At 34.8% G+C, this 26248-nt stretch overlaps 1 protein-coding gene across 1 annotated transcript in view; it reads left to right on the top strand.

Annotated features, from left to right (window-relative positions):
* The window catches only part of Cep128 (centrosomal protein 128), a 385475-nt gene that overhangs the window by 287899 nt on the left and 71328 nt on the right, over window positions 1-26248 (top strand). The window contains exon 22 of the mRNA XM_048799524.1: window positions 19473-19522. Within this exon, the coding sequence (XP_048655481.1) occupies window positions 19473-19522 (50 nt within the window). The remainder of the gene's footprint in view (window positions 1-19472; window positions 19523-26248) is intronic.

The following is a 26248-nucleotide window of genomic DNA, read 5'->3' as shown; positions in this document are numbered from 1 at the left end:
AGGAAAAATTAATTAAAATCTATGAAAATGGAATGAGTAACCTTTAAAGGAAGGTTACCTTTAAATGTGGGTGATGTGTTAATATGACAATTTGTTAATGGCCTAGGCAGGTGTAATCAGTATTAAAATTTACTTGAGACTCTTTTTGTGTTTATAAAAGTTGCTAATTAAAGAAAGCAATGACCTGTGAGATTATCCATGAAAACCGTTTGCCATCTGAACATAACACCAAAGAAAACACCCATTAAATGATTTTCTTTTTATCCTGTAATCTTATATTGGAGACTGTTTTCATTTACTTTTATTTTCCTATTTCCAGTGGAGTATTTTTTTAATCTCTTCTATTCAAATGAGAACACACTTTAAATTCTCATTATTAGTATTCTCATTATTAGTAAAGGATTAAAACCACTGAAATCTCAAACCTTCCTCTCTATGAACTGGGTTCGGTGTACTTAATTGCCCTTTGGCAGTTTGTCTGAAGTCTTGTTTAGGGTGGCTATCCTTGGAAGATATTTTGTTATTGCCCTGACACTGACATGAAAAGACATAGATGTGACAAATGAAAATATTCATATTATGTGATCCCTGTGCAAAGAAATCTACTTTGTGCTTGTTTTCTACTTCCAGATGAAAGTGATTTAATTTGTTTATTGGAATTTAAAAGGATCCAGATAAGGAGCTATAAAAGAATTGCTATAATTGTGAGGATTTGAGAAACAAAAAGGGGAAGATTTGTAATTATCTAGGCGTATTTACCCTCAGTGTAAAACAAAACAGGTAGATATTAGAGGTGAATGAGAATGATTTGTCATGTGTTCTTATCTATAAACAGCCCTAACAATGAGAATAATTACTTAAACTAAGGAAAGAATTTTGTGTGTGTGTGTACATTTCCAAGAAGTTTTGAGGGATTGACTGTCCACATTAATTCTCAATAGTTATTGTAATAATTATGTAAAGTCATCCACATTAATTCTTAATAATTATTATTCCTGAAAATTGAGCCACTCAATATTACGTTTAGATACCATGCAGCAGCCTACCAGAGTGCAGTGCTTTAAGTTTCAGTATTAGAGGAATCGTTGCAATAATCTAGTAAATAATATATTTTATTAATATGGTCATTGTGGCCAAAAAAGATTAAGTTTTCTTTTTTATAAATCTACTTAATTAATAGCAGAGGAAGAACTAGAACCCAGGCCTTCTGTCTTCCTTTCTTTGAATGGGCTTGGTAGAAACTTGTCTGTGAACTTGAGCATTAATGATTAGTCTGAATAACCACCATGTATTTTGTTGTTGTTGTCCATGTTCTGAAGTTGTCCCAGTTTCAGATCTGGTTCAATCATTCTGACTTTTGCTAGAAGATAACTGCTTTTGAAATAGCAAGTTGCAATCATTTCAGGACAATTAGAAGGAAGAAAATATAGAAATAGTAATATAAAATCAATAAAGTAAATCACATTTTAACTTCAAAATAATTATTTTGAAATGCTATTTTGTGTCACCTGGTTTTCCCTTCCAGTGTTCTTATCTCAGGGTACAGATGTCAAGTCTGATATCCAAGGTAGCAAGCTGGTGACCTCCCAGCTTTCCAGTTATTATGGTAAAGATGTAAAGACTGGCATTCATTTAAGCAGGAATAAATATTTCCCCTTCATTCTCTTCTCCATTAACTCTGTAAACATTTCTAAGAAATCTTATTTTTATTATTTTTAAAAATTCAAGGAGTTGGGGCTGGGGCTAGGACTCATTGGCAGAGCGCTTGCCTACTATGTGTGAAGCACTGGGTTCAATCCTTAGCACTACACAAAATAAATAAAGGTGTTATGTTCATGTATAACTAAAATATATTTTTTAAAAAAATTCAAGGAGTCAAGGATGTAACTCATTGACAGAGTGCTTGCTTAGCATGTTCAAGGCCCTGTGTTCAATCCCTAGTTTAAAACAACAACAAAATACTAAGCAAATACTTCTGAAGTATATACTACTCTGAATTAAAGTTCCTAAACATGGTACTTACTAAATAGTTTGGAAAAGAGTTTGAATCTAGTGACAAATCCAAATGCATAGCAATGAGATATAATAGAACAAATACTAATAGAACAAATAATAAAAGTGTGAACAAAGCAATCTGGAGACACAAAAGAGCAATATTTCCAGGAATTTGAGAAGGGTTTGGGTTGTATAATGTTTGGGGTCTTAAATGTCCTCTCAAGGCCCTTGTGTTAAAGGCTGGATTGCCAAACTGTGGCACTGTTAGGAAGTGGTGGAACCTTCAGGAGGTGAGCACATGGAGGGAAACTAGGTCTTTGGGGGTGTGCCCTTAAAGGGAATATTCGAATCCCACCCCCATCTTCTCACTATTTCCTTCCCATTGGCCATGAGATGAGCAGCCTTTCATCATGGACTCCCTACTATAGTATACTGCCTCATCATAGGCCTGAAAAAAAATGCAGCCTATGTAGATTGAAATTTCTGAAACCATAAGCCAAAATAAACCTTTTCTCTTTTTAAGTGGATTTTCTGAAGTATTTTGTTACAGTGATAGAAAGCTGACTAACAGAATGATTTGTGAATACTAGTTAATAATATTTGTTTTGAGCTAGGATTTGAACAATAGTTACATATTTTTTCCTGGGTAACAAAGGCCAAGAAGGACATTATACAAGGACATATAACAGTGATGGCAGAAGATAATATTTTTGGAAATAAAATTTTGGAGATAGATCCTTTATAAACCATGTACTAAGAATTCTGGACTTTATCTTAGCACAGGGATACTACCCATATTTGACTAATCTGTACTACCCTCATATCCATATGAAGAAAACAAAGCTGAATTCAAGAACTTTTTTCCATGAAATTTAGGCTATTCCTAAGAACACTTGACTTGGAATTCAAGATTATGAGTAGTTCACAGCCCCACAATGTCTTAAAATAGAGTATCATGAAGTTCTGTTTCAAATTCGTAACTAGGTAGTTGTGGTAAAAGAGTGGAGTGCCATGAGACCAGGGATAAGGACATAGGCAGGATAGTATTATAATAATTAGGGTGTGATAATTATAAGTAGAATATAGGCTGAGAAGACATCATGGCTTTTCTGAAAGTGTTAATAAATAACTTTTTGTTTTTACTCATAGCAACCATTTGGAATTTAACAAAAACTGTATTGTTTCACAGCATTCCACAATATTGATCATCACATATTCAAATAATCAAGAAGGACTTAATTCCTAGTTAAGATATGAGGTGGGAGGGGCAAAATTATTGTAGATATCAGTTTGAGAACAGAATACAATGTCTGAGAGAATATTGATGGTCTTTATAAAATGATAAAGGAGTCTACTGGATATTTTTCTCTCCAGCCAAGCAGGCTCTCTAATCTTTGACACACATTATTTATGCATAATTGTCATAATAATATCTTCACGCTGGGTGACAAAACAATAATTCCTACTAATTGAGAAACCTGTGTACACTATCTCACAATAATAATCCTATAATGTTATTTTTGTCCCCATTTTAGAGGGTAGGAAAGAGGAGTAGATGGATGAGTGTGTATCAAAGTGGCTTTGACACCAACTCGTGTTTGTATTCCATTCATAAAAGGGATAATAGTTTCCATGTTTCTAAAAAAAATTATGATTCACCTAAAATAAAATTCAACTTTTCAAAGTGTGCATTTTCATACGTCTGTAAGGTCACACAACCATTCTTGCTATTTAATTCGAGAACGTTTTTATCAACCCCGTAGCTATTAGCGTTCACTTCTATTCCCTCTGTCCTCTATTAAACTACTTTCTGTTTCTATGGATTTGCCTTTTCTGACCATTTCATATAATGAAATGATACAATATTTTACCACATTTTGTCTACTCCTTCATCATTTGATGTACAGTTGAATTGTTTCCATCTTTCAGCTCTTGTAGCAATGCTGCTGGTCAAAAAGGCCACTCTCTCATTTTCTGAGCCATGCTCCAGAGCCGGGACACATGAAAGATCTCACTTAGAAATGGCACAATTGCTTCCTCTCATTTAGTGTAAAAACCCTTTGGAAAATGAACCTCCTAGACCTCCTTAATAAACTATATACCATAGGTTTTGGTATGTTGTGTTTTTGTTTTCTGAGTGTTTCCAAAATTTTCTTCTTATTGATTTTTAAAATTATTCTATTATGATTAGAGAGCTATTTTGCATGACTTTAGTCCTTTTAAAAGTATTTAGACATGTTTTGTAGCTTATATTGTGGTCTGTTCTAAACAATGCCACTGGGCATGTTATCTTGTGGACAGCCATTGTACATGTGATCCATCATTGCTGAAACATTATGAAGTAAATAACTGAAATTATATGTTCAATCAGTGCTTGCCTATCATCACAGACCTATTTTATGCAGTTTATTTTAAATCTGGTAGGAGAAAAAAAGGAGTTAATAACAAAAACACATTTACACTGATTTTTCATATTTATCTGTGTAGTACCTTTATGGGTACATTTTATCTTGTGTGTGAATTTGAGTTTCTGTCTTCTGTCATTTCAGCCTGAAAGAATTTAGAAATGTCTTAAGCTTCTCTTTGCTTTTTGAAAGACAAGTTTGCAGATATAGAATTTTCATTGACATTTTTTGTAAATCTTTCTGTGTGCCATCTCACTGTCTTCTTGTGTCCATGGTTTCTGATGAGAAATTGACTATTTCATTGAGCATAGCTTCTGTGGAATAAATCACTTCTCTCTTAACTGCTTTGAAGATTTTTTCTTTTTATTTGGCTCTTGCAAATTCTACATGATATATGTAGGTGTGTATCTTGAAAAATTTATTCTATTTATGTTTGTTGTGCTTTTTGGTTCGGGAAATTAACGTTTTAACCAAATTGGGGAAATTTTCAGCCGTTCTTCAAATATTTTTCTTTCCCATTCTCTTTCTTCTCTCCTTACGACATTCCCATTATGTTCATATTGGTGTGGTTTAAGATATCTCATGGTTCTCAAAGCCTCTGTTTTCTTCAATCTATTTTCTTTCTGTTCCACTGACTCAGTAACCTCTGTTGATCTCTCTTTTCGAGTTTATTGCTTTTTCTTCAGCCTGTTCACATCTGCTGTTGAGCCCCTCTAGTGAACTATTTCATTTTATTGTACTTTTCAATCTAGTATTTCTATTTGATTCTTTTTTATATCTCTTTATTGAAATTTTTATTTTGTAAGACATCATTCTCATTGTTTCAGGTCTTTAAAAGTGGTTTCCTTTAGTTTTCTTTGAATATATTTAAAATAAATTATTTAAACTATTTAGTAGTTCCAACATCTGGACTTACACATCTGGACGTCCAAATTCATTCCCTCCCTCCCTCCTTCCCTCCTTCCCTTCCTTCCTCCATGCCTGCCTGCCTGCCTGCCTTTCCTTTGGCATTAGAGTTTCAAACTATATACTTTGCTTTAGGAATATCAGTGACTGCAGGAGTCAATAAGAAATATTATAGCTGTCTAGACTAGGTTAGTTGAAAAGAACTAAGAAAGAAAGGCAGATTACTCAGAGTATTTACTATTATTTTGCCTAAAAGCCTTCTGAATTTTAAAATTAAACTTTTTGTGAAGACAATTTTAGATTCATATGAAACTATAAAAAATAAAAACAGGGATATCCCATAATACATAATGATCCCTTTAGCCACTTTCCCCAATAGAAATAACTTACAAAACTATTTTATCATATTACAACCAAATAACTTACAAAACTATTTATCATATTACAACCAAATAACTTACAAAACTATTTTATCATATTACAACCAGCGTGCTGATATTGATCATGATATAGAACATTTCCATGAACACAAAGACTCTCATGGTGCCTTGTATATAGCTTCTTTCCCAGCTTCACTCCACCCTTAACCCCTGACACCACTAATCTGTTCTCCCTTTCTATAATTTAAATTTTCAACTCTGTTCCGTTGATCTATATGTATATCCCTTCACCAAACCCATACAATCTAGATTACTATAGCTATATAAAAAGAAAATAGATTGATTTCTCCCAGTTTATTATTAAAAAAAAAGTTTTAACTATTCTAGTTCTTTTTTTCATATAAATTTTAGGGTAATCTTAGCTTTAGCTACAAAAAAAATATTGCTGTAATTTTGATAGAAATTATATGGAACTTGTATATATAATTTGGAGAGAATTGACATATGTTATGTGAGTCTTCCAATTCATGAATCCAGTTTCTCACCATTTGATTTAGTCTTTGATTTCTTTCATCAGTGTGTTCAGTTTTCAGCAAATACGTGTTTTACATGTTTTGTCAAATTTAAGTTTATTTTTTGAGTAACTTGTAATTTTTAATTCTAGTGTCTACATGTTCTTTCCTATTATATAGAATAAATCAGGTTTTTTGTTTATCTCATATACCATGACCTTGCTAAACTCACTTACTTGTTTGAGGTTTAGGGTTATTGTTTTGCTTTTTAGAATTTTATATAAAGGCAACCATGCCATTTGCAAATAGGATACTTTTATTTCTTTAATTCCAATCCATATGCCTTTAATTTCCTTTTCTTTATTGTATGGATAGACTGTCTAGTGCCTTAACGAATTTGAGAATGGACATTCTTGTGTTATTTCTGATCTTAAGAGAAAACATTCAGTCCTTCATCATTTAGTATGTTAGTTGTAGTTATTTTTGTTGTTTTTTCCTCTTTGTTTTGTACATCTCTTTATCAAGTTGAGGAAATTCCTTTCTTTTTTTTCTGAGTGTTTTTATTTTATTATGAATGTATGATGGATTTTGTCAAATATTAATGCATTGATATAATCGTGATACAATCTTTAGCCTATTGAGATGATGCATTACATTGATTGATTTTTTTAAAATACTGAACCAGCCTTGCATCCCTAGAACAACATGGTTATGATATATAGTTCTTTTTATAAAGTGTTAAACTATTTGATAATATTTTGCTAAGAATTTTTGCTTCTGTATTCAGGAGAGAGAGAGAGAGGGTACTGTGCTTTTCTTTTTCTTGGGTATGGAGGTAGGGAACTGCTATTTTTGGTATCAAAGTAATATAATATAAGTAAAATTAAGAGAAGTATTTCTTTTTCTCCCATTTTCTGGAAGAGATTATGTGCTACTTGCTGCTCATTTTTTAAACATTTGGTATAATTTGTCAATTTAGACCATCTGAGCTGGATATTTCTTTTCTGGGAGTTTTTTTTTTTTTTTTTGGTGGGGGCGGGTAGGGGGTATCATGTATGGAACTCAGGGGCACTGGATCATTGAGCCACATCCCCAGCCCTTTTTGTATTTTGTTTAGAGACAGGATCTCTCTGGCTTTTGAACTTCCTTCCTCAGCCTCCCTAGCCATCGGGATTACAGGCATGCAAGGATTTTTCTGGGAGTTTTTACATTGCAAATTAAATGTTCTTAATAGTTACAGGGCTATTCACATTTTTTAATTGTCTCACTTATGGTACTGTGTATTTGTCAAAGTAGTTCATTTTATCTAAATTGTCAAATTTGTATAAATTGAGCATCCCTAATCTAAAGATCTGAAATAAAAAATGCTCTGGAATCCAAAACTTTTTGAATGTCTATGTTACACTCTAAAGGATTCAGATTTTAGAACATTTCAGATTTTTAGATTAGGGTTTCTCAATCAGTAAAATCTGTGCAAAAATTAAAACAAACAAACAAGAATAACAACAAAAACCTAGCATCTGAAATGTAAAACACTTCTGATCCCAAGCATTTAGAAGAGATATTCAGTCTGTTTTTGTAGAGTTGTCTGTAGCTTTCACTCAATCAGGTCTGTATGATCTGTCATTATACTCTCTGTTCCATTCCTTATTTTGATAAATTGTCTCATTTCTTCTCCACTCGCTAAAGATTTGTCAATTTACTGAGCTATGTAAGGAACAAGCTTGTTGTTTCATTTGTTATTTTCCTGTTTAAGTTTTGTTGATTTCTGTTCTCACCTTTATTATTTCTCCTTTCTTGGGTTGATTTTACTCATATCTAAAGTTCTTGTGATATAAACATAGAATATTCATTTGAGACTTTCTTTTCTAATGGATGCATTTAGTTTTATGAATTTTTCCCTGTTGCCTTTGTTCAACACATTTTAATATGTTTTTATTCAGTTTATCTTTAAAATCTCACTTAAGACTCATGGATTATTTAGAAGTGTGTCATTTAGTTTCCAAGTATTTACATACTTTTTCTGTTATAGTTATGATTTTATATATCCTTGATTTATTATTCTATATTCCCTAGATAGTTTTTCTGTAGAGTTGTCCTGTCAGTTGTTGAGAAGGGAATGTTGAAGTCTCAACTCTAATTCTAAATTGGTCAATTTCTCCCTTCTGTTATATCAAGCTTTTTTCTTCACATATTTTTCAGCTTTGATTTTTCTTATTGACATTTAGGGTGCTATATTTTCTTGGTAGATTAATCTTTTCATTATTATATACTGCCTCTTTCTGTTTGTAGTCATTTTCTTTGCTATTAAATAAATTTATCTGATATTAATATTGTTATTCTTGCTTTTCTTTAATGCTTACATGAGATCTCTTGTTTTCCTTTTTTTCTCCTTTCATTATAAAATGTGTATATCTTATTCAAAGCAAGTTTCATATAGACAGCATACTGTTGAGTTCTCTGCATTCATCCAATTTGCCAGTTTCTTAAATTGGCATATTTAGATAATTTTCATATAATCTATTCATGAATTGTTAAGAGTTTTAAGTTTGTCACTTTTGTTTTCTGGTTTTTTTTTTCTGCCTTCCTATGGTTTATTTGAATATTTTTTTAGACCTGAATTTTAATTTATTGAATTTGGGGTATGTGTCTTTCTAAAGGTTTTAGTTGTTGCTCTAGGCATTACCTTGTGTTTGAGAGTGTGTGTGTGTGTGTGTGTGTGTGTGTGTATAAAACTTATCATAATCTAGTGATATTTTCATTTTACCAGTTTGAAATATAGAAAGCTTTTTTTAACCTTTCTTTATTATTGTTGTCTTAACTATTTCCTATAGATACATCTAGATTCACATCAGATATTACTATAATTTTAGCTTCACTCATCCAACATAATATGAAAAACTCAACATGCTTAAAACATCCCTAACTCAAAAATCCAAAGTGTTCCAGAATCTAAAATATTTTGAACACAACATGGCACACAGATAATTTCAGATGGGATCATTTTAGATTGTAGCTTTTTAGATTAGAGATGTACAACTAGTAAAATCTAGGCAGATAATCCAAAATCTGAAAAACTCTGAAAGCCAAAGAACTTCTGGTCCAAGAATTTCTAACAAGGAATGTTTAATCTGTAACGAGAATTCTACTATTGTTACCATATTTTTTGCTTGCTCTCTTTCTTCATTTATCATCTCCTCATATTTCTTTACTGTTTCTTTTCTACTTAGAGAACTTTCTTCATTCTTTTAGAATTGGTCTCCTGGCAGCATATTATCCTCAATTTTCTTAAAGGATATTTTACTGGATATAGGATTCTGTTTTCAACTTTTTTTTTTCTTTTATCCTTAAAGTAATATGACCTTTCCTTATGGACTTTGTGTTTTCTATTGAGAATTACACTATTATTGTTTTCCTACTATAGTTAAGGTATTGTTTCTCTCTTGCTGCTTTCAAATTTTGTTCTTTTGCCAGCCACAAGTTCAGTCTTCAGTACTGGGTTTAATCCCAAGTACTGCAAAAATAAGAATTAAATTTTTTTTTTTTCAAAAGAAAACAGGTTTTGTCTTTGGTTCTCAGATTGTTGACTATGAAATATCTCAAAGTGAATTTCCTTCATTTTATTCTGTTTGGGATATACCAAAATCTGGGATATTCCAAAATTCACAGTTTCTTCACCCAAGATGAGGAAAATTTTGTTGAAATTCAGAAATTTTTAGCTATGGCAACACATGATTCCCATTCCAGGATGAAACCTGTTTCTGTGCACATTCTTTTCCTTGCTTAAGAACTATGTAGACTTTATGTTGCAGCTGGTCATTCTTGTGTCAGCTATTTACCTGGTGTTGTTATTGACTTGCTCTTTGTATGTAGAGAAGATTTCTGAATTCTCATTTCACATTGTGTAAAGGGGAATTAAAAAAAAAGGTAAATTGCATGGATTTGTAAACTTAATCTAAAAAAAAAATAAATTCAGTTATAAGGTCAGCAAATTTGTGGGCACCTGTAGTCTGGTAAATATTATGTAGCATATCATATGCAGTTATTAATCACTTTCTTGAAAATGGCTTCACTAGTTAAAAAAGAAAAAAATACACACATGGGGCATATTTTGGGCCAGGCACTGGAGCAGGTATTGAGGATATAGTCGTGAACAGAGCCACAATTCCTAGCCTTGGAGTACTGCACATCAAGCCATTTCTTAAATGTTAACCTCAGCACATAGTTTTTACAGGGATGACTAAACTTTATAGCTTTGTCTATATAATTATACTCCAGAGTAGGTGTAGCAGTAGGGATAATTTGAAGGAATTTACCAAGAACTTTTTAAGGAACTAAAATAGGTGTGCATGACTCTTTCTATAAGACAACCAACAATTTTGGAGTCACAAATTCTGACAGGATGTTACCTGAAATTTTACCATTAAGGGCCTAGTTTTCATGGATCCTACTTTTTATGAAAGGTTTTGTCACAAGGCTTTCATTGAATTATGTATATCCTCTGTGGAATGCCATACACTATGTGGAATACATTTTGATTATAACCTCTGTGATTGTGGTAGGTAGCATGTGCCCTTAGATTTGTTTTTAGTAGAATATCACTTAAACTTCTAAGGTATATTTTATACCTTAGGTATATATATATATATGTTTCCCATTGCTGCTATAATAAATTATCACAAATTTAGTGGCTTAAAACAACTCAGATTTGTTCTCTGGGAGGCAAAAGTACATGTGGGTCTCAGAAGATTATAAACCAAGGTGTCAGCAGCACTTAATTCCTGTCTAGAGGCTTTGGGGCAGAATCTGGCTTTTCACCTTTTCCAATTTCTGGAAACTGTCATCATTCCTTGCCTGGTGTCTCTTTCCTCCATTTGCAGACCTGCAGGGGCCATCATGGGTCTTCCTCAAAATGCCTTTTGATTGCACTGGTCCTGTGGGATAATATAGGATAGTTTCAATGTTTTAAAGTCATCTAGTTAGCAACACTAACTTCCGCTTGCTTCTTTACCTATTGTAGTTTTCATAGGATGTTTATATGTTTCAAGGCTTGTGTTTGAGACGAAGAGGTTGTCAGTGATTTGCTCACCCAGAAGTAAATGTCAATAATGTTTCTCAAGTTCATAAAAATTTCCATCCTGGTTTTGAAAGTCCAATGGGTGAAAAGATATTTTATGTTAAGATCTTTATATGAACTCTTTAAAGAAAGGATTTTATAAATATAAACAATGCTGAGCTGTGATACCTGATCTCTAAAATGCCCCAGACTGGGGATAGGAATGAAGACAGTTGAATGCAATATTCCTGATCTTGGATTTAATTTAGTAATATAAGGTTTTGGATCAATCATATTTTAAAACTGAATATTTAAACTTAAAAATTTTTAAAAATTTTCCTGTATCTCCTTTACTATCAATTGTTTTGTTTTTATGTATAAATCATAAATACACTATAAGCATCTCTAATCATTAAGTGACCTAAGAGAATGTGCCAATATATCAATGCTAGGAAAAATTGAGAAGAAAATCCTGGTACTTATGAAGGTCTTGAAGGAGTTGCCTCTACTTCAGGCCAGGTATTATTTACAATATAGTATAGCAAGTATAAAACACATAGTTACATGCTCTTTATGTGTGAATTGCCAAAGGAGATATACCTGGTATTTGACATTGAGCTAGACTCTGTAACCAGATGCACTGAACATCATATCATAATTCCATTTCTGAGGTTTGTTTTACCCTTAGGTCATAAGAATTGAAGAAGTTTGAAAAACTTTCATCTAAAAATACAAGTTCAGTATTGATCTAGAGCAGACCCAGATTTGGTTTAGCAAAATTATTTGTACCTTCTGTAACCAAGAGATAATCAAAGAACAAGTCAGATACACAGGACTTCTATAAGCCCAAATATGTATACACAGTTGTGCTCTATAAGTCTACAGTCAAAACCAGGGTCCAGGATAAACCATCTTCTAACCTAAGGGCTTTACATACAAGCCAAACTTTGCACTGGGAGAGTACAATTCAGAGATGACAGTGCATATAGGAAGAAACAGAATTTTATGCCTGGATCTGGGCACATAAAACTTACTCTTAAAGTAGTATTTACAGTAGACCATAAACTTCTCTTGCCTATTTTGCTGTTTATCACATATAGTCTTTTTCACCAAGACAGCTCACTCACCAAGTTATGACAGTGCCTTGTAATGAACACATTCTTACTTTCTCTGTTTTCTTTGTTAATAGAAGTAACAAAAGATTAATAGTCGACTGGGTCAGAACTTTCATTCTATAGCTTGATATTTCTTAATAACTAGAGCTAGGAATGAGGTAGAAGGGTGTAGATTTTTGTGCTGTTTTTTATACTGTAGCTATGGGCAAGGGGTTTTAAATCTCTACGATGGAAATTTTCACCCAAAGTGAATTAACATCAAATAAAAATACAAGTACCTGTATTTGGGTGTTTTACCACATAACCCGAGACAGACAGTGGACTATAAACCTTTCATTTGTTGGACTAGTACAGCTCCATCTGTAGACCAGTATGTTGTTTCAGCGTCTGAGACAAACCACAAGGGGTAGCCATACTTTCTGAATGTTGTTCTTCATTTTAACCTGTGTGTTTTCTGTGGTGAGGCCTCATGAGAAAACTCTTAACTCATTGTGGTATATCCAGATCTGTACCAGTGGGTGGCAGTAGATGTGGCAGAGTTTTAAGGAATGCAGCTCCCTATTACAGATGGAGTCTAAAGGCAGTGTACCAGGAGGTCTTTTTTTATTTGTCTTAAATTGCATCTCATTATTTTTCACACATTTTCCTGATTTTATAAGACATAATTAAGGGTGACTTTAAAAATAATAATAAGAGCTAACATATATGTAAATCTTACTATGAAGCTGACACTATTTTAAGTATTGTTCATGTACAATATCCTGTAGTAGCCACGGTGAATTGGTTCCCACAGACTCCAAAATCTGAGGATGCTCAAGTCCCTTATATAAAGTAGTACAGTATTTCCATATTACCTACTCACGTGCTTCAAATCATTCCTAGATGACTTAGTGCCCAATACAGTGTTAAAGCTATATAAATAGTTGTCATGCTGTGTTGTTGAGGAGCAATAACAAGTGGAAAGGTCTGAAGTGTTCAGTACAGACAGAATTTTTTTTAAAAGAATATTTTCATTCTGCGATTAGTTGAATCCATGGAAATGGGATCCACAATGCAATGGGCTGATTGTATTAATTTAAGGCCAAACATATTTGATTGTATGTGAGATATTTGAGCTAATGTAGGGACTCATTATCCTTTTACTCTGTTTCCCTTCACTAGTGTAATGATACAGGAAAGCCATTTACTGGACAGTGTATGTTAAGCTGAGAAACTTTTCAACTGTTACTCATTGAAAGAGATTTTTCATTATTGCTTTATTATGTGAGTTATTCTGCATGCACTGTGATGAACATCCCTTGCTAATGCAGCTGCCTTCTCAAGTGTCTGGGTCTTGCTTTCCATCAGAGTCACTTCTTTTGATGCTATCTCTGAGTTGAAGAATTTTAATGTGGACAGTTAGTAACTGTAGGCCTTCTCACAGGCCTGCCAGTGTCACATAAGTAGTTTAAGGAAGTTTTCTTTCAGCTTGGGGAAGAATTAGAAAATGTATTAGTATTTATGGTAAAACTTTGAATAATAGGGCAAAGGGGAGGGAAGGGAAGGGAGGGGGCAAGGAGATAGGAATGATGGTGGAATGAGTTAGACATCATTACCCCAAGTACGTGTCTGAAGACACAAATGGTGTGAAAATACTTTGTGTACAATCAGTGACTTGAAAAATTGTGCTCTATATGTGTAATCTGAAATGAATTGCATTCTACCATTGCGTATAACAAATTAGAATAAATAACTAATTTAATAAAAAAAGAAAATGTATTAGTATTTATGGTAAATCTTTGAATACTATGTCATTTTAATACAAATATTGAAAGGCAAAGGGGGGCAGTCATGGTTTTGCAAAAGAAAGTACTGGATTCTAGTTTAGAGCAAAAGTCCTATGCTCAGATTCATGCATGTCTGTTAACTAGCTGTGTGACATTAACAAAGGCATTAGATCTCTTAAAATTTAATCCTCATCCATAATATGTGAAGAGGTTGAATTAGATCAGTGGGGGTTTGTTGTTGTTTTGGTGCTGGGGATTGAATCCAGGGGTGCTTAACCACTGAGCCACTCGTGGCCCTCTTGCCTCAGCCTCCTAAGTCACTGGAATTACAGGCATGTGCCACCATGCTCAGTTAGATCAGTGTTTTTTTGTAATCAATATAATTTGGAGCTTTCTAGTCTACTGTGATACCAAAGGTTTGGGATACAGGGAATCTTGGCAAGCAGGCCTCAGATTCTCCACTTCTGCTCCAACTCCAACAGCTCCCTTTCAGCTTTTTAAGTTATTTTATTTATAATATTACTGGATGATTTGTGTTTCACTTACAAAATGGAATGCTACTTTAAAAAAATTAAAAACCTGAATTACATTGCTTCAGTGTTCCCTTCTATCCCTAAAATGTCAATGATCCCAATAACTGGGTAGCCCAGGAAGAAAACGAAAAACTGACCATTGTCTTGGTCATGTAGCCAATGTCTTGAGCAACTGGGGTATAACTGTGGGAGGCTAGTCCATTGTTTATGGCCTCTTATGGATTTTAGTGTGCTATTTTATTTGTTTGATTTCATTATACCATGACTGCTCTCCACAAAGAGGAATGCACAATTTAGAGAAATAAATATTGAGCTCTTTCGAGAATTTACATTATATGTTATTTTTAGTAAATGTCAGGACACAGCATAACATTGAACAGGAGCACTGAATTACTGGGTAAGGTACAAGAGCCAGAAGCTAAATGCTTTTCTCTAAACCACAATCATTAATTCAACATGTTCTGCTGCCAGTGGTACTCTGTCCAGTGCTGTGCTCCTAAATTTTGCTGTATCTCAGGCCCCACTTTCTATAACTTTCTGCCCATTATCGGCCATCCTGATTGTACTATGGATAAGATACTTTACAGTAAATGTTAAAGGAAAAAATAGCATTTCTAAACTTGATCTTCAGCATTCCTCTGAAGGGTCAAATTACTAGATGGATGTGTTATTTAGATATACCCAGACTTGATTCACCTTTTAAATACAAATAAATAAACAAAAGGGTATAAAATTGTCTTAGCCAAAAATATGGTCAGGATATATTACCCTAAGTGTGCCACAGAAATGCAGAGTGGAGCAAAACAAAACAACTAGAGTCTCAATTCTCATCTATGATGTTCTGCTTTGTAATATAGGACCCCCCACTATATGTCATAATCACTATCAGCTCATTTAAAATATTGGAGCCAATCCAAAATACTCGGGGCTACTTCCCTTTTCACCAAAAATCTTTCATTGACTAATGTTGATGGAAGCATATTTAGCCACAACAATTTGCATGGCAGTTGAATTGCTGTTTGTCTTAAACAGCAAACCAAAAACTAATGAAGGAAAACAGGAACATGCCAGTGGTGAGCCAGGGAGCAGAGCAGTCCTTCAGCATTTTCCATGCTGATCTTTTTCTTTGTTCTTACAAACATGAGAACAAAAGATTACTCATTATAACAAGGGGCACTGATCATGCTCAGTTGTCACAGCATTATTTCCTTTCAGCTATCCAAAGGTCTCACCTGCTGTCCCTTGGCTTGCATCTCTTTGCCATGGGCTAGTTCTTCTCAGTTATGCCCGTGGCCATATTTCATCAGTACAGGTTAATAGCAGTATTCATCATCCCAAATGGATGTAGTTGAACAGTGCACCTACAAGTGAGCAGTTGATGTAGGTGAAGGCAAGCTGGGATCTAAGTTAAGTATCAAGGTAGGGAGGCAGTAGTTAGGGAGACATAAGAAACCCTAGTTGTTGCCACTGGAGAACTCCCAAAGCAAGTCAGAGACGTGTGTGTGTGTGTGTGTGTGTGTGTGTGTGTGTGTGTGTTTTAAATAAGTAACAGTAGGAACAAGGGTATAATTAAATAGAGTGATACAAGTGAGAGCATGATATATTAGACTAAAGCTCTTGATGTGGTTTTAGTACTAACTAGATAATCTCAGGCAAATCATTCACTTATTTATTATAGAATGAAATGTTTCAGTGTGGAACTGAAAGTTTTTTCCAAGCACTAAATTCTCCAGGTTTCTGAACAATGATAAAAAGTTTTAACACCATCACATACCCAGAAACTTTAGAAGAAAACTTAAATCTAATTTAAGAAAAAAAAATGAAATAAAGAAAAAAAAGGAAGGAAGAAGAAGAAAAGAAATTGACTAGAAGTCCAGTTTTGAGTTTTGTATTTGGAGATGGATATAGTCCACAACCAGCTCTTTCTTTGTTTCTCTCTGTTTTCTTCTTTGCCACCTTTATTGTTGAACAAATTCCTCCAACTTACTAAAATATACAGCTTTGGAAGTACCAGGCTAATAGAGGTTCCTTCTTGCCAGCCAGGATCACGAGCTCTACTTTTATGGCATGTCAGATTAGTTAGGCACCTAACTGAAGTGTCGCAGGAATTACATGAAGAAGAGGAACAGGAAGTCCTCAAAGAGAAAGGTATACTGAACTTTCTTATATCTGTATTTTATCAGATGACTGAGTTAGGTTTGACTGTGTAAGAGATCCATTACCTAGCATTTATCCCGTACACTTTTTTCTATGATGTCTGGTGTTTTCTCTACCAACTTGTCTCTGGAGGTACAAGATTCATTTTCTGATCATTCATTTATGATCCCCTACTATATATCACTCCAGTTCCACTGCACCATTAAACAATGCAATTTGTTACAAAGAGCCCACCTCTGAGAATCTCCTAATTTCCCAAAGTGGTATATAGCAAAATGACTGCATCCTCATAACAACAAAGTAGTGATCATATAAATCACAAATATCGGAGAAAGTTGGGCTGAAGACACAATTTACTAAAGCCAATTGGAATAATCATCTGTTGTTTTGGTCAGTGTCTTGTTCATCCTTTCTTCTTCTATTAATAATACCCTAATTTTGCATGTAGAGACCATCCTTTCTACTCTTAGTCCAATCCTTTTGGAATTGTTAATGAAAGTATTCTCTACTTTACCCTACCTAAGTAATAGGCAAGAGATCTAAGCTACTCTCATTAGTTTTTCCTGGAATCTCATTTTGACTGGAGGGACATGAATATTGGAGATATTTAGAATAAAATGACCATGTGCTTATAATACCTGCATCCCCACCCATCCTGACTTGCTCTAGTTGTTACTCTCTTCAGAATGTGAATCCACTTTTCTCATGTATTTGTTAGTTACTCCTATAATTTTTTAATAAATCCTAAATGTTTGTTGTTAATTAGCAGCTGGTTGCTGTCACTTAGCAAGTTCTTGAAACAGACCATTCCCAAATTTTATTAAGCTCATGATTCTGCCAGTTGAAAGTGACTCTGAACTTGGCTAGGGAGTTTGTCTGGCCTCAACTGGGCTTCCATCTGAGTCATCTGTGGTCACCTTCAGGTCACTTGGGCAATTCTGCTGGGACATGAGCTGGATACCACCTGGGGCCACCTTCAGGGTGGTGTTCAGTGGGGAGAGTCCTGGGTCAGACTTTTCTTGTCAACTAGCAGGTTGTCCTGGGCTTCCTCAAATGGTAACAACGTGGTTTCTCTTGGAAAAGTGAAAATGTGCAAGGCCTCTCGAAGCCTCAACACAATTGGCACAGAGTTGCTTCTGCTGTATTCTGTTCAACAAATCAAGTCAGGAGGCCAGCCCAGATGCAAGAAGTAGAGAAGCAGACGTCCATGACACCCTGATGGAAGCAGCTGCAGCATCTCAGTGCAAATAAGTCGCAAGAAGAGGAATGAGTGAGGACTCTTATTCAGTGTCCTGCACTCCAGATTTGCTTTGACATCTGAAAGCTAAAGAACCTAATATGCCAACTAATTCCCCAAAATGCCCCTTAAACATTGTCATCCTTCTGTCATTGTTGACATAACTGGAATGTGGGAATTTGGGGGAGCCTGTCAGTTCTATGGGATACAGAATAAAAATTACTTCTCTTCCTTAACTGAGGCACATTGTGTGTTGTTGGGATTGCTTGCCTCTCCTCTGTAGCTTTCTTAGCCATGCAATCTCAAAAGGCCATCACCATCAATTATACCATCTGCCAGGTCCTGAAGTTTCAGTGTATTGCCTATCCACTTATGACATACATCCAAGTGACTTTGCCACCCACTGTATTACCACTTCCTTCTGCGTCTCGTGTAGCACTTGCTAAAAACATTTTCATTTGCCTTTCTGGAATATATATTGAACTTCCATACGTTATATTTTTCTTTTATGCTATGCTGCCTCTTGGTAAACTATATCAATCACAGAGTAAGGCAAATGCTAATACTAATGTGCACTGCTGTAGGTATCTCTTGCTAGTTTTTATCCAAGGTCTGACTCAACCCAGCCCTCTTTAGATTTGTGAGATCTAATAAGATCATAGCACAGGGTGGTATAGCTGCAGGCAGAAAATTCTGCTTGCCAAATGTATTTTCCTTTAGAGCAGTTCATAAATTAATGTAGGGCACTGAGACACCATGGCTGTATGTGTGCATTAATACAGGTCTCTCTTCAATTGACTACCTTCTTTTCCAGCCACTAATTTCTCTGAGGTGGTGCCAAACTCTTGGTCAGATATAGCTTCAATGCATCCCACCCTCTTGGTGTGAAATGATAATTAATATAATTTTACAGTTGAGGTGCTCTACTTCCATTAATAACACCCCATTATTCCAGGTAGTTTTAATTTGCTTATAAAAATTGACTCAGGGTAGAACTTGGCTTAAAAACTTATTTTAAGAGCAAATGGTTTGTTTCTACTAAATGAAAAAAAAAAGACTTTTTTAAAAGGAAATTTTAAGTTACTTTTGAGTAGTGTAGGTATTGGATCAAATTCCTAAAATATTGGTGTGAATTTTTGATTTGTAATTGATTTTATATCATCCTGTAGTATCTCATAAAGTTGGGACCTCCCAAGTCTTCTCAGCTAGCTTAGGTTTGGCAGAGTCTAGAGCTCTGCAGCATCTCATCAGTTGGCATCAGAGGACATTTCTGTATATTGCTTCTCACACCTCAATATCAAATTCTCTTCCCAGCAGATTATGCAAGCTATCAACTGAATTACATTCAATAATAAGAAGCAACCCAGTTTGACATTGCATTTTCATGGGTATTTTACTTTCTTATTGTAGATCTGCTAGAAGAGACCCAAAGAAAAGATGAAGAAATGGAATCTCTGCAGGTAAAGAAAATTCTCAAACAGGGCAAGTATCCTTGGGATAAAAACATTTATTTTTTGCTCTGTTATCCTTCATAGTTGCATTCAGACTGCTATAGGAAATGGGTGACAAATACAATATCAAAAAGCTAAAGTTCCCTTTAAGAGTCTTTGAGAGAAAACTTGTAAGCTAAAGCAGAAAGCCAGCTCAGCCTCTAGGCTACTCTGCAAAGGAAACTATTTCTGGGTATGGTATAGTGAGAATTTCAGCATTAGGAAATGAATGTAACATCCTTTCAGTAATTTCTCCAAAAATAAGGCTGATGAAGGAGGATGAATTCATGGAATTGACATTTTCAAGTGTAAGTCAAAAGTATCCTGACTCTATTTATATTGACTATCAGTGACCAACCAGAAATGTTAACACATATATGAAGCTTAATATTTACCTTATATAGCCTCTCAATTTACCATGAATTTTTGCACTTTCTTTTTTTTTTAAGGAAATTTTAAGTTACTTTTGAGTTGTATAAGCATTGGACCAAATTCCTAAAATATTGGTGTGATTTTTTTGAAAATTGTGTTTGAAAGTTTCTGCTAGAATCTTAATTGATATTTCTGTGATACAAGCTATTGAGTTAAGTTAGCATCCGACAGAAGTTCTCTCTTCCCATTACATTGGGCTAACTTACAAATGGGTAACTCAGCTGTCTGTCTTTATTAGAGGAAACACAATCAGTTATATACACATGACAGAACCAATTCACTTAATGTCACGTTGGAGATTAAGAACAGTAAATACTTTGGACGTTTAGAGTTCTTCAGGGGCCTGGAGCTATAAGGCCAGACTGGGGAGAGTGATATAATGAGCAGGCTCAAGTGCATTGGGGTGAAGATGTTTGCTTCTGTGGAAAAAAGAATGGGCCAAGTAAAGCTCAAAGAGCATGGGAAATATTTTGTGATTGCAGATTCTTCCGTTTGATGGTTTATCCATCTGAAAATGCTAAGGTATTGTAGTTCTATGTGTACAATAAAAGTGGCATGTATTAGTTACAGATTTGTACAGATTAAAGTCCTTTAATATCTTGAACTATATTCAGATATAAAAAATAAGAACACTAGTTGGTCCACTGTGTGGCTAACAAACAAACATACAAACAATAACAACAACAAAAACAACAAGTGTATGTTCACATTGCCAGTCTCTGTGGTATTAATATCAGCAATGCTTGTTATAAAAAGCAAAGCTCTGTGTTCAGTAAACATGTCTAGTGAGACAATAATAAGGTTTTTTGGCATTTGGCTATATATTGTTGACTGCCATTGGACTCACAGTACCAAATATAAACATATTTACTGAGTACATAGCTAGCCTTTTGAAATAATTTTGAGTTTATTTCTTTGGGAATATAATTGTTGGAATCAGTAATCCCATTAAATATAATAGCCTATGTTGCTTCTCAAATGTTTATTAACTGTTGGCAGCATTTTCTACCAAAATGTTCACCCAGTGCAATAGAATGCACCAGCCAACTAACTTTGGACATTTATAGATGTCAAATGTGCAATATGGTCTCCTACAGCAGAAGAGTTAAATGTTGGCCCTGTTTAGTGATGACTAATATCTGATACTAATGTGCCATTAAGAATACAGGGAGCTGACACCTCTCAGAGCAATGAGTTCAGAGGCACATCACAGAAAGGCTTTAATGTAAAAGGCTAGAGGAAAATCCACTGAAAATCCCTGCATTTCTTTATTCAAATGAAAAATATCGTAGGTGATAGTATGGAGAAGGCTATTAAAGTATGTCCTAAAATAATACAATAGTACTTTGGGAGGGAAGGACAAAATAATTTCCCCAAAAATGTTAACAGTAAGGATTGGAGGTCGACAGCTTTTGAGTTTTGAGTTCTGGCTCAGCTTCTGCTTCACTGGGTAACCTTGGGTAACTCAATTAACTTTGCTGTGCTTTATGTTCTCATCTGTAATATAAATCATAAAACTGCCTTCCAGAAGTATTTAGTGTAGATCAGATTATCCCAGAAGGAGCGCTAAATATTTAATTCCAATTTACAATGTTAGCAAATCTTCATGTTATCCAAATTGGAGTCAATTTTATTAACTCATTATCATCTTATAATTATGTATAACAGATATTCTACATTTAATGTTATTCTCCTTAAGGGTCGGGGGTGTTTTCTATAAATAAAAGGTTCTCTTTGTACTCAGAGTGGATATTGATTGAACACTAATATCATTCATGGAACTAGGTGCTAGCACTCCAAAGCCAAGCTCTCTATACTGGATTGTTTCTGGCCCTTTATACCAGAATTAGCAGAGAAGAGTCTTAAATGAGGGTTTATAATAAAACATTTGAAAAATGATATTAAGAGGGAATGTCTAAGTTACCAGAGGAATAATCCTTTTGGTTGGGCAGTTAAGTGTAATAGAAGGTAGATGGGTTGAGCCATGATGGGTGGCAATCCACAGAAGCCAGTGTTTAAACAATAACTAAGAGTTATCTAGGAAAGTTTGGGGTGAAGGTAAGAAAAATTTGAGGCACTGGGAAGGATCTGGGAAGCACTCTGATAAGAGAGTACACCTACATGTTTAAGGAGCTGAAAGAAGTTCAATCTGGTGAAATGTGGCATCTGAATGAGGAGAGACTTGTAAGGTAATGTAAGGTGAGCAGAAGTCTGAAGGACATTATAAAGGAGCTTGGACTTTAGTATATACAAAGTCTGTGAAGGGTTTGAAACATGAGAACAATATGATCAAATTTGCATTCTGAATAGGTAAATGACTATAAAGTTGAAAATAATTGGAGAAAGTTAAGAATGAAACCAGGGAAACCAACTCAGCAGATACTTGTGAGAATCTCAGCAAGACACTAGGGTACCCTGGACTGGGTGGCAGCAGGCAGTGTGAAGAAGAGTGGTGGGTTCTTAATATATTTTAGGACAGAAGAAGCAATGGAACTTTTGAGAATGATTGTAGGAAATAAAAAGGAAGAAATTAAAATGAGTCTCAGGTTTCTTAACTGAACAATTTCTTGGATGGTGTGCTGGTCAATGAGAGGGTAAGCTGATTGATTTTGGTATTTTGAAATTCTCTTGGGTTCATCTGAGTCAGACACTCAAGGGGTTTAGAGAACATGCAGAATATGATGTCCTCAAACCTGATGTCCATAGCATATGAATGGTACTACCAGTCATAGGAGCAATGAAAACTCTCAGAGGAAGTGTGTAGGCCAAGAAAAAGGGAAAGCCTGGAACACAACTCTAGAAAATAGCACTTCACATAACAGACCAAGGACAAGAACCCACCCAGGAGCCAAAGACATAAAGAAAATAACAAGAGAACACAGATCATAAAGCTTAGAAAAAGAGTATTGCAAGGGGAAAATATTTAGTAAACTGATATTTTTACATCTTTGGAGACAGTTTGCTATGGATTTTGGTTTCAAACCAAAACTTTACCATTCAATAAATATATTTCCTGTCATACCTGTGAAGCAACCCTCATGTCTTTCCTTTTCTAAAATGTCCACTGTGTAGCGCCATGGCTGCCGTGGGTTACTCAATAAATATCTGTGAATTGAACAAGTGAATGCCACCCTGCTGGTCTCCTCTTTAGTTATACTTATCCCTGAGTCTCCTTAAGGTTGATCAATTGAAAAACAGTACCCATCCCCCATGTCCTAGAGTTCATTTTTTTTAATTTAAAACGTTTTGAGGGACAAGACCCAGGTAATGTCATTTATGTGTGTATGTGTATATATACACACTCACACACACACTCTTTCTCTTTTTTGCTCTCTTTCCTTTCTCCCTCCTGCTGTGCTCTGCTTTCTCCCTCTTTAAGTGTAGCATTGAAACAAAGATCAATGAGTCATTTGGCATGAGTGATAAAAGCTGTGAAAAAGGACAAGATGGCGGGGGAGGGAGCAGGCACAAGGAAGAGAATATGTTCAATCTTGCAAGGAGTCAGGAATAGTGGAGGCAAATATATTTGACAGTGATTGTTACAATACAGCTTGTAATTACCAGAATTCTTCATTGGAGCTTAACTGTTGTCTGGCTCATTTTTTGTGACATTCATTTGCAGTTACATTGCGTGTTGCTCTTCTTAAAAACAAAGTATTGTCTTTGACTATAAATGTGTAGTGCAGTATCAGAGTTCTATTTGCATATGGATTTGAGGTACACTGAAACAAACAAATCCCTTCTTTAATCCTCTTGAGATCAGTGGAAACATTTAAAATAGACACAAAAGGTAATCCATTTTTCCTCAATTTATTGAAATGTATTCAGTGACTTGACACCTTGCTTGTTATGGCTGGTAGCAGTAGATGTTAGTGCTGGTTTTTGTTTTCTTTCTTTAAAATATAAATCTATGTGGTTCACTTTCAGTAACTTGTTTTTTTCCTCATGTTGCTTTGTGAACCACCAAATACAAAGCATACTTAAAAAATTAGTATCCTACTTCATTGAGGAAAGTTCCAAAGGGTTAACTGTGGAAGTGACCAAACAGAATATCTTGAAAACTCCCACATCCCTTTTCTTTGCTAATTTATGGCTGTCTCTTTTCATTTTATTTGAAATGAGCTAAAATTAGATTTTATAACGTGGATTTCCCTCTCTTATTAGGTTATTTTGAGGCAGCTTCTATATCTATAAATTGGGAACAATAGTAACACTGACTTCTTAGGATTATCAAGAGAATTATGATAAGAAGCATGGAACCCTTGGTGCCTGGCAGGTCCTAAGTATATTTTGTTTACAACCACTGTGCAATAAATACTATTTATTTACATTTTCTGTGTTCCAGACACCATGCTGCATGTCAGGGTCAGAAGTAAAGAAGCCAGACCCAGTCCTGGCCTGCAGGAAGCGCCTCCCTGCCTTCTTCCCTTCCTCCCTCTGCTCCACTGCTCCCTCTCTTTTCCTACCCACTCCATGGGCAACCATGAACCTTCAATTTCTATTTATGGCAGACTATGCTGAAGGAAATATTATGTCTTTGTATAGCTACATAATATAACAAGGAACTGAAAAACACACAGTGTGGCAATAACAAGATTGACTATTTCTAATGACAAAGGATGTGTCCAAAAATACTTTTGACAACATTTAGGTTATAGGTCCTCCAACTAAAGTGATTCCTTTCTCTCCCTAAGACAATGAGACTGATTATGAATATTAGAAATTTTGTTAGAAATGAGTTGAATCATTTGATTAACTTTTTAAATGGGGTTATGCTATTTTAAAAAGGAAAATATTTTCCTTCTGAAACATCCCAGAAGCTGTGCCCCAAAGGATATTAAATGGCATTCGTGACATGCTGTTTTTCAGACAACCCGTAATTACATTTAGTTTCTCTATTAGTTAGCCTTTTAAGACTGTCCTAAAAGTTTGGCTATTAGTATTTATTTTAGAACTACTTTAGTGTTGCAGGGGAGGTGTTAGATTTTGATGTCGTTACCTCAGTAGTACTTAGGCGAAGCACTTAAGATGAATGGAAAGGAGAAGATAATCTTATCTAGCCATTACTTTATTTCAGTTACTTATCAAGTTGCCTATGGCAGCACAGTGTTTTAAAGAAAAAAAAATAGAAATTAAATTCCTTGAGGCTTTTTTTTGAGAGCAAACCTAGTAAATATTAATCTAAGGGTATTGTAATAGAGAATGCCGATGTAGAGGTGACAGATACATCCTTGTAGACAAACTGGGCAAGAAAAACCATAAGAGAGTAGGATTGACATGCGCAAGTAAATTGGCCTGGCAGATGCTGACAAGATAGTACATTAACATCTTATTGTACCCAGTAGATGGCTCTTCCTCTTCTAAAGAAAACTGGGCTAGTGACAGGCCAAGTGGATAATTTCCTTGGTTTTGCTGTCAGTCATTTCCACCAGACAGTAGAATGCTAGTAACCTGTACTTTCAAGCCACACTGTAGATTGGGAATAGACATTGAGGGTGGAAATGCAGGTGTGGGGCAGCTCAGAGCCCCTTCTGAATTACTTTAGAAGAGGAAGTAAGGGTGAAAGGGAATGTCCTTTTCTCAAACTGTATCTCCAGAAGAACTAGAGGAATTTATTTCCCCAGAAATCCTCATTTCCTTGGGAGATACTAAAGCATACTTTTACAGGTGTCAGTTTGAATAAATTGATAAATTTGGATTAACTTTAAAATTTTATTAAACTAGAAAGCAATGCAATATCTTGCTTATCCCTAGGATAACTCAATTATAGTGGAACTTCTATAATTCTAGAAACCAATATAATGCATACCTACTTATGTTTCCCAAGATGCATTCCTTAGAATTTAGGCAAATAGATATATATCTATTTGTTTTAAGGTATGATTTTTAAAAATATTCCAAGCAATGACATAAGCAAAACTAAATATGGATGATTATGGAGGATGGAGGTGTGAGCAGCCCTTTGTTACTTTCAGGGCAAGGTGACTTAATGGCTCATTAAAATCTCTGTTTTCTCAAAAGGTGAAGAGGCTTATCCAACCTAAGATTTGGTATGAGATCTCAACAGAGATAAAGCATTAGCAGTCTGTCTTGGGGTCAAGCAGGGTCTCAGCCAATTAGATTTGCACAGTTCAATTTTCTACATCAAGAGGCCTCAGGAGAAGAGGGAACCAAGTTCAGTAAAATGGATTCCACTTGAAATTTTAGTGATCATTAAATTTTATCACCTTGTTTTACCTGAAATTTGTAACTTAATTTTAATTC

The sequence above is a fragment of the Marmota marmota genome, unplaced genomic scaffold, assembly GCF_001458135.2.
Source record: "Marmota marmota marmota unplaced genomic scaffold, marMar, whole genome shotgun sequence".
NCBI classification, from domain to species: domain Eukaryota; kingdom Metazoa; phylum Chordata; class Mammalia; order Rodentia; family Sciuridae; genus Marmota; species Marmota marmota.
This window is presented reverse-complemented; position numbering and strand designations above follow the sequence as displayed.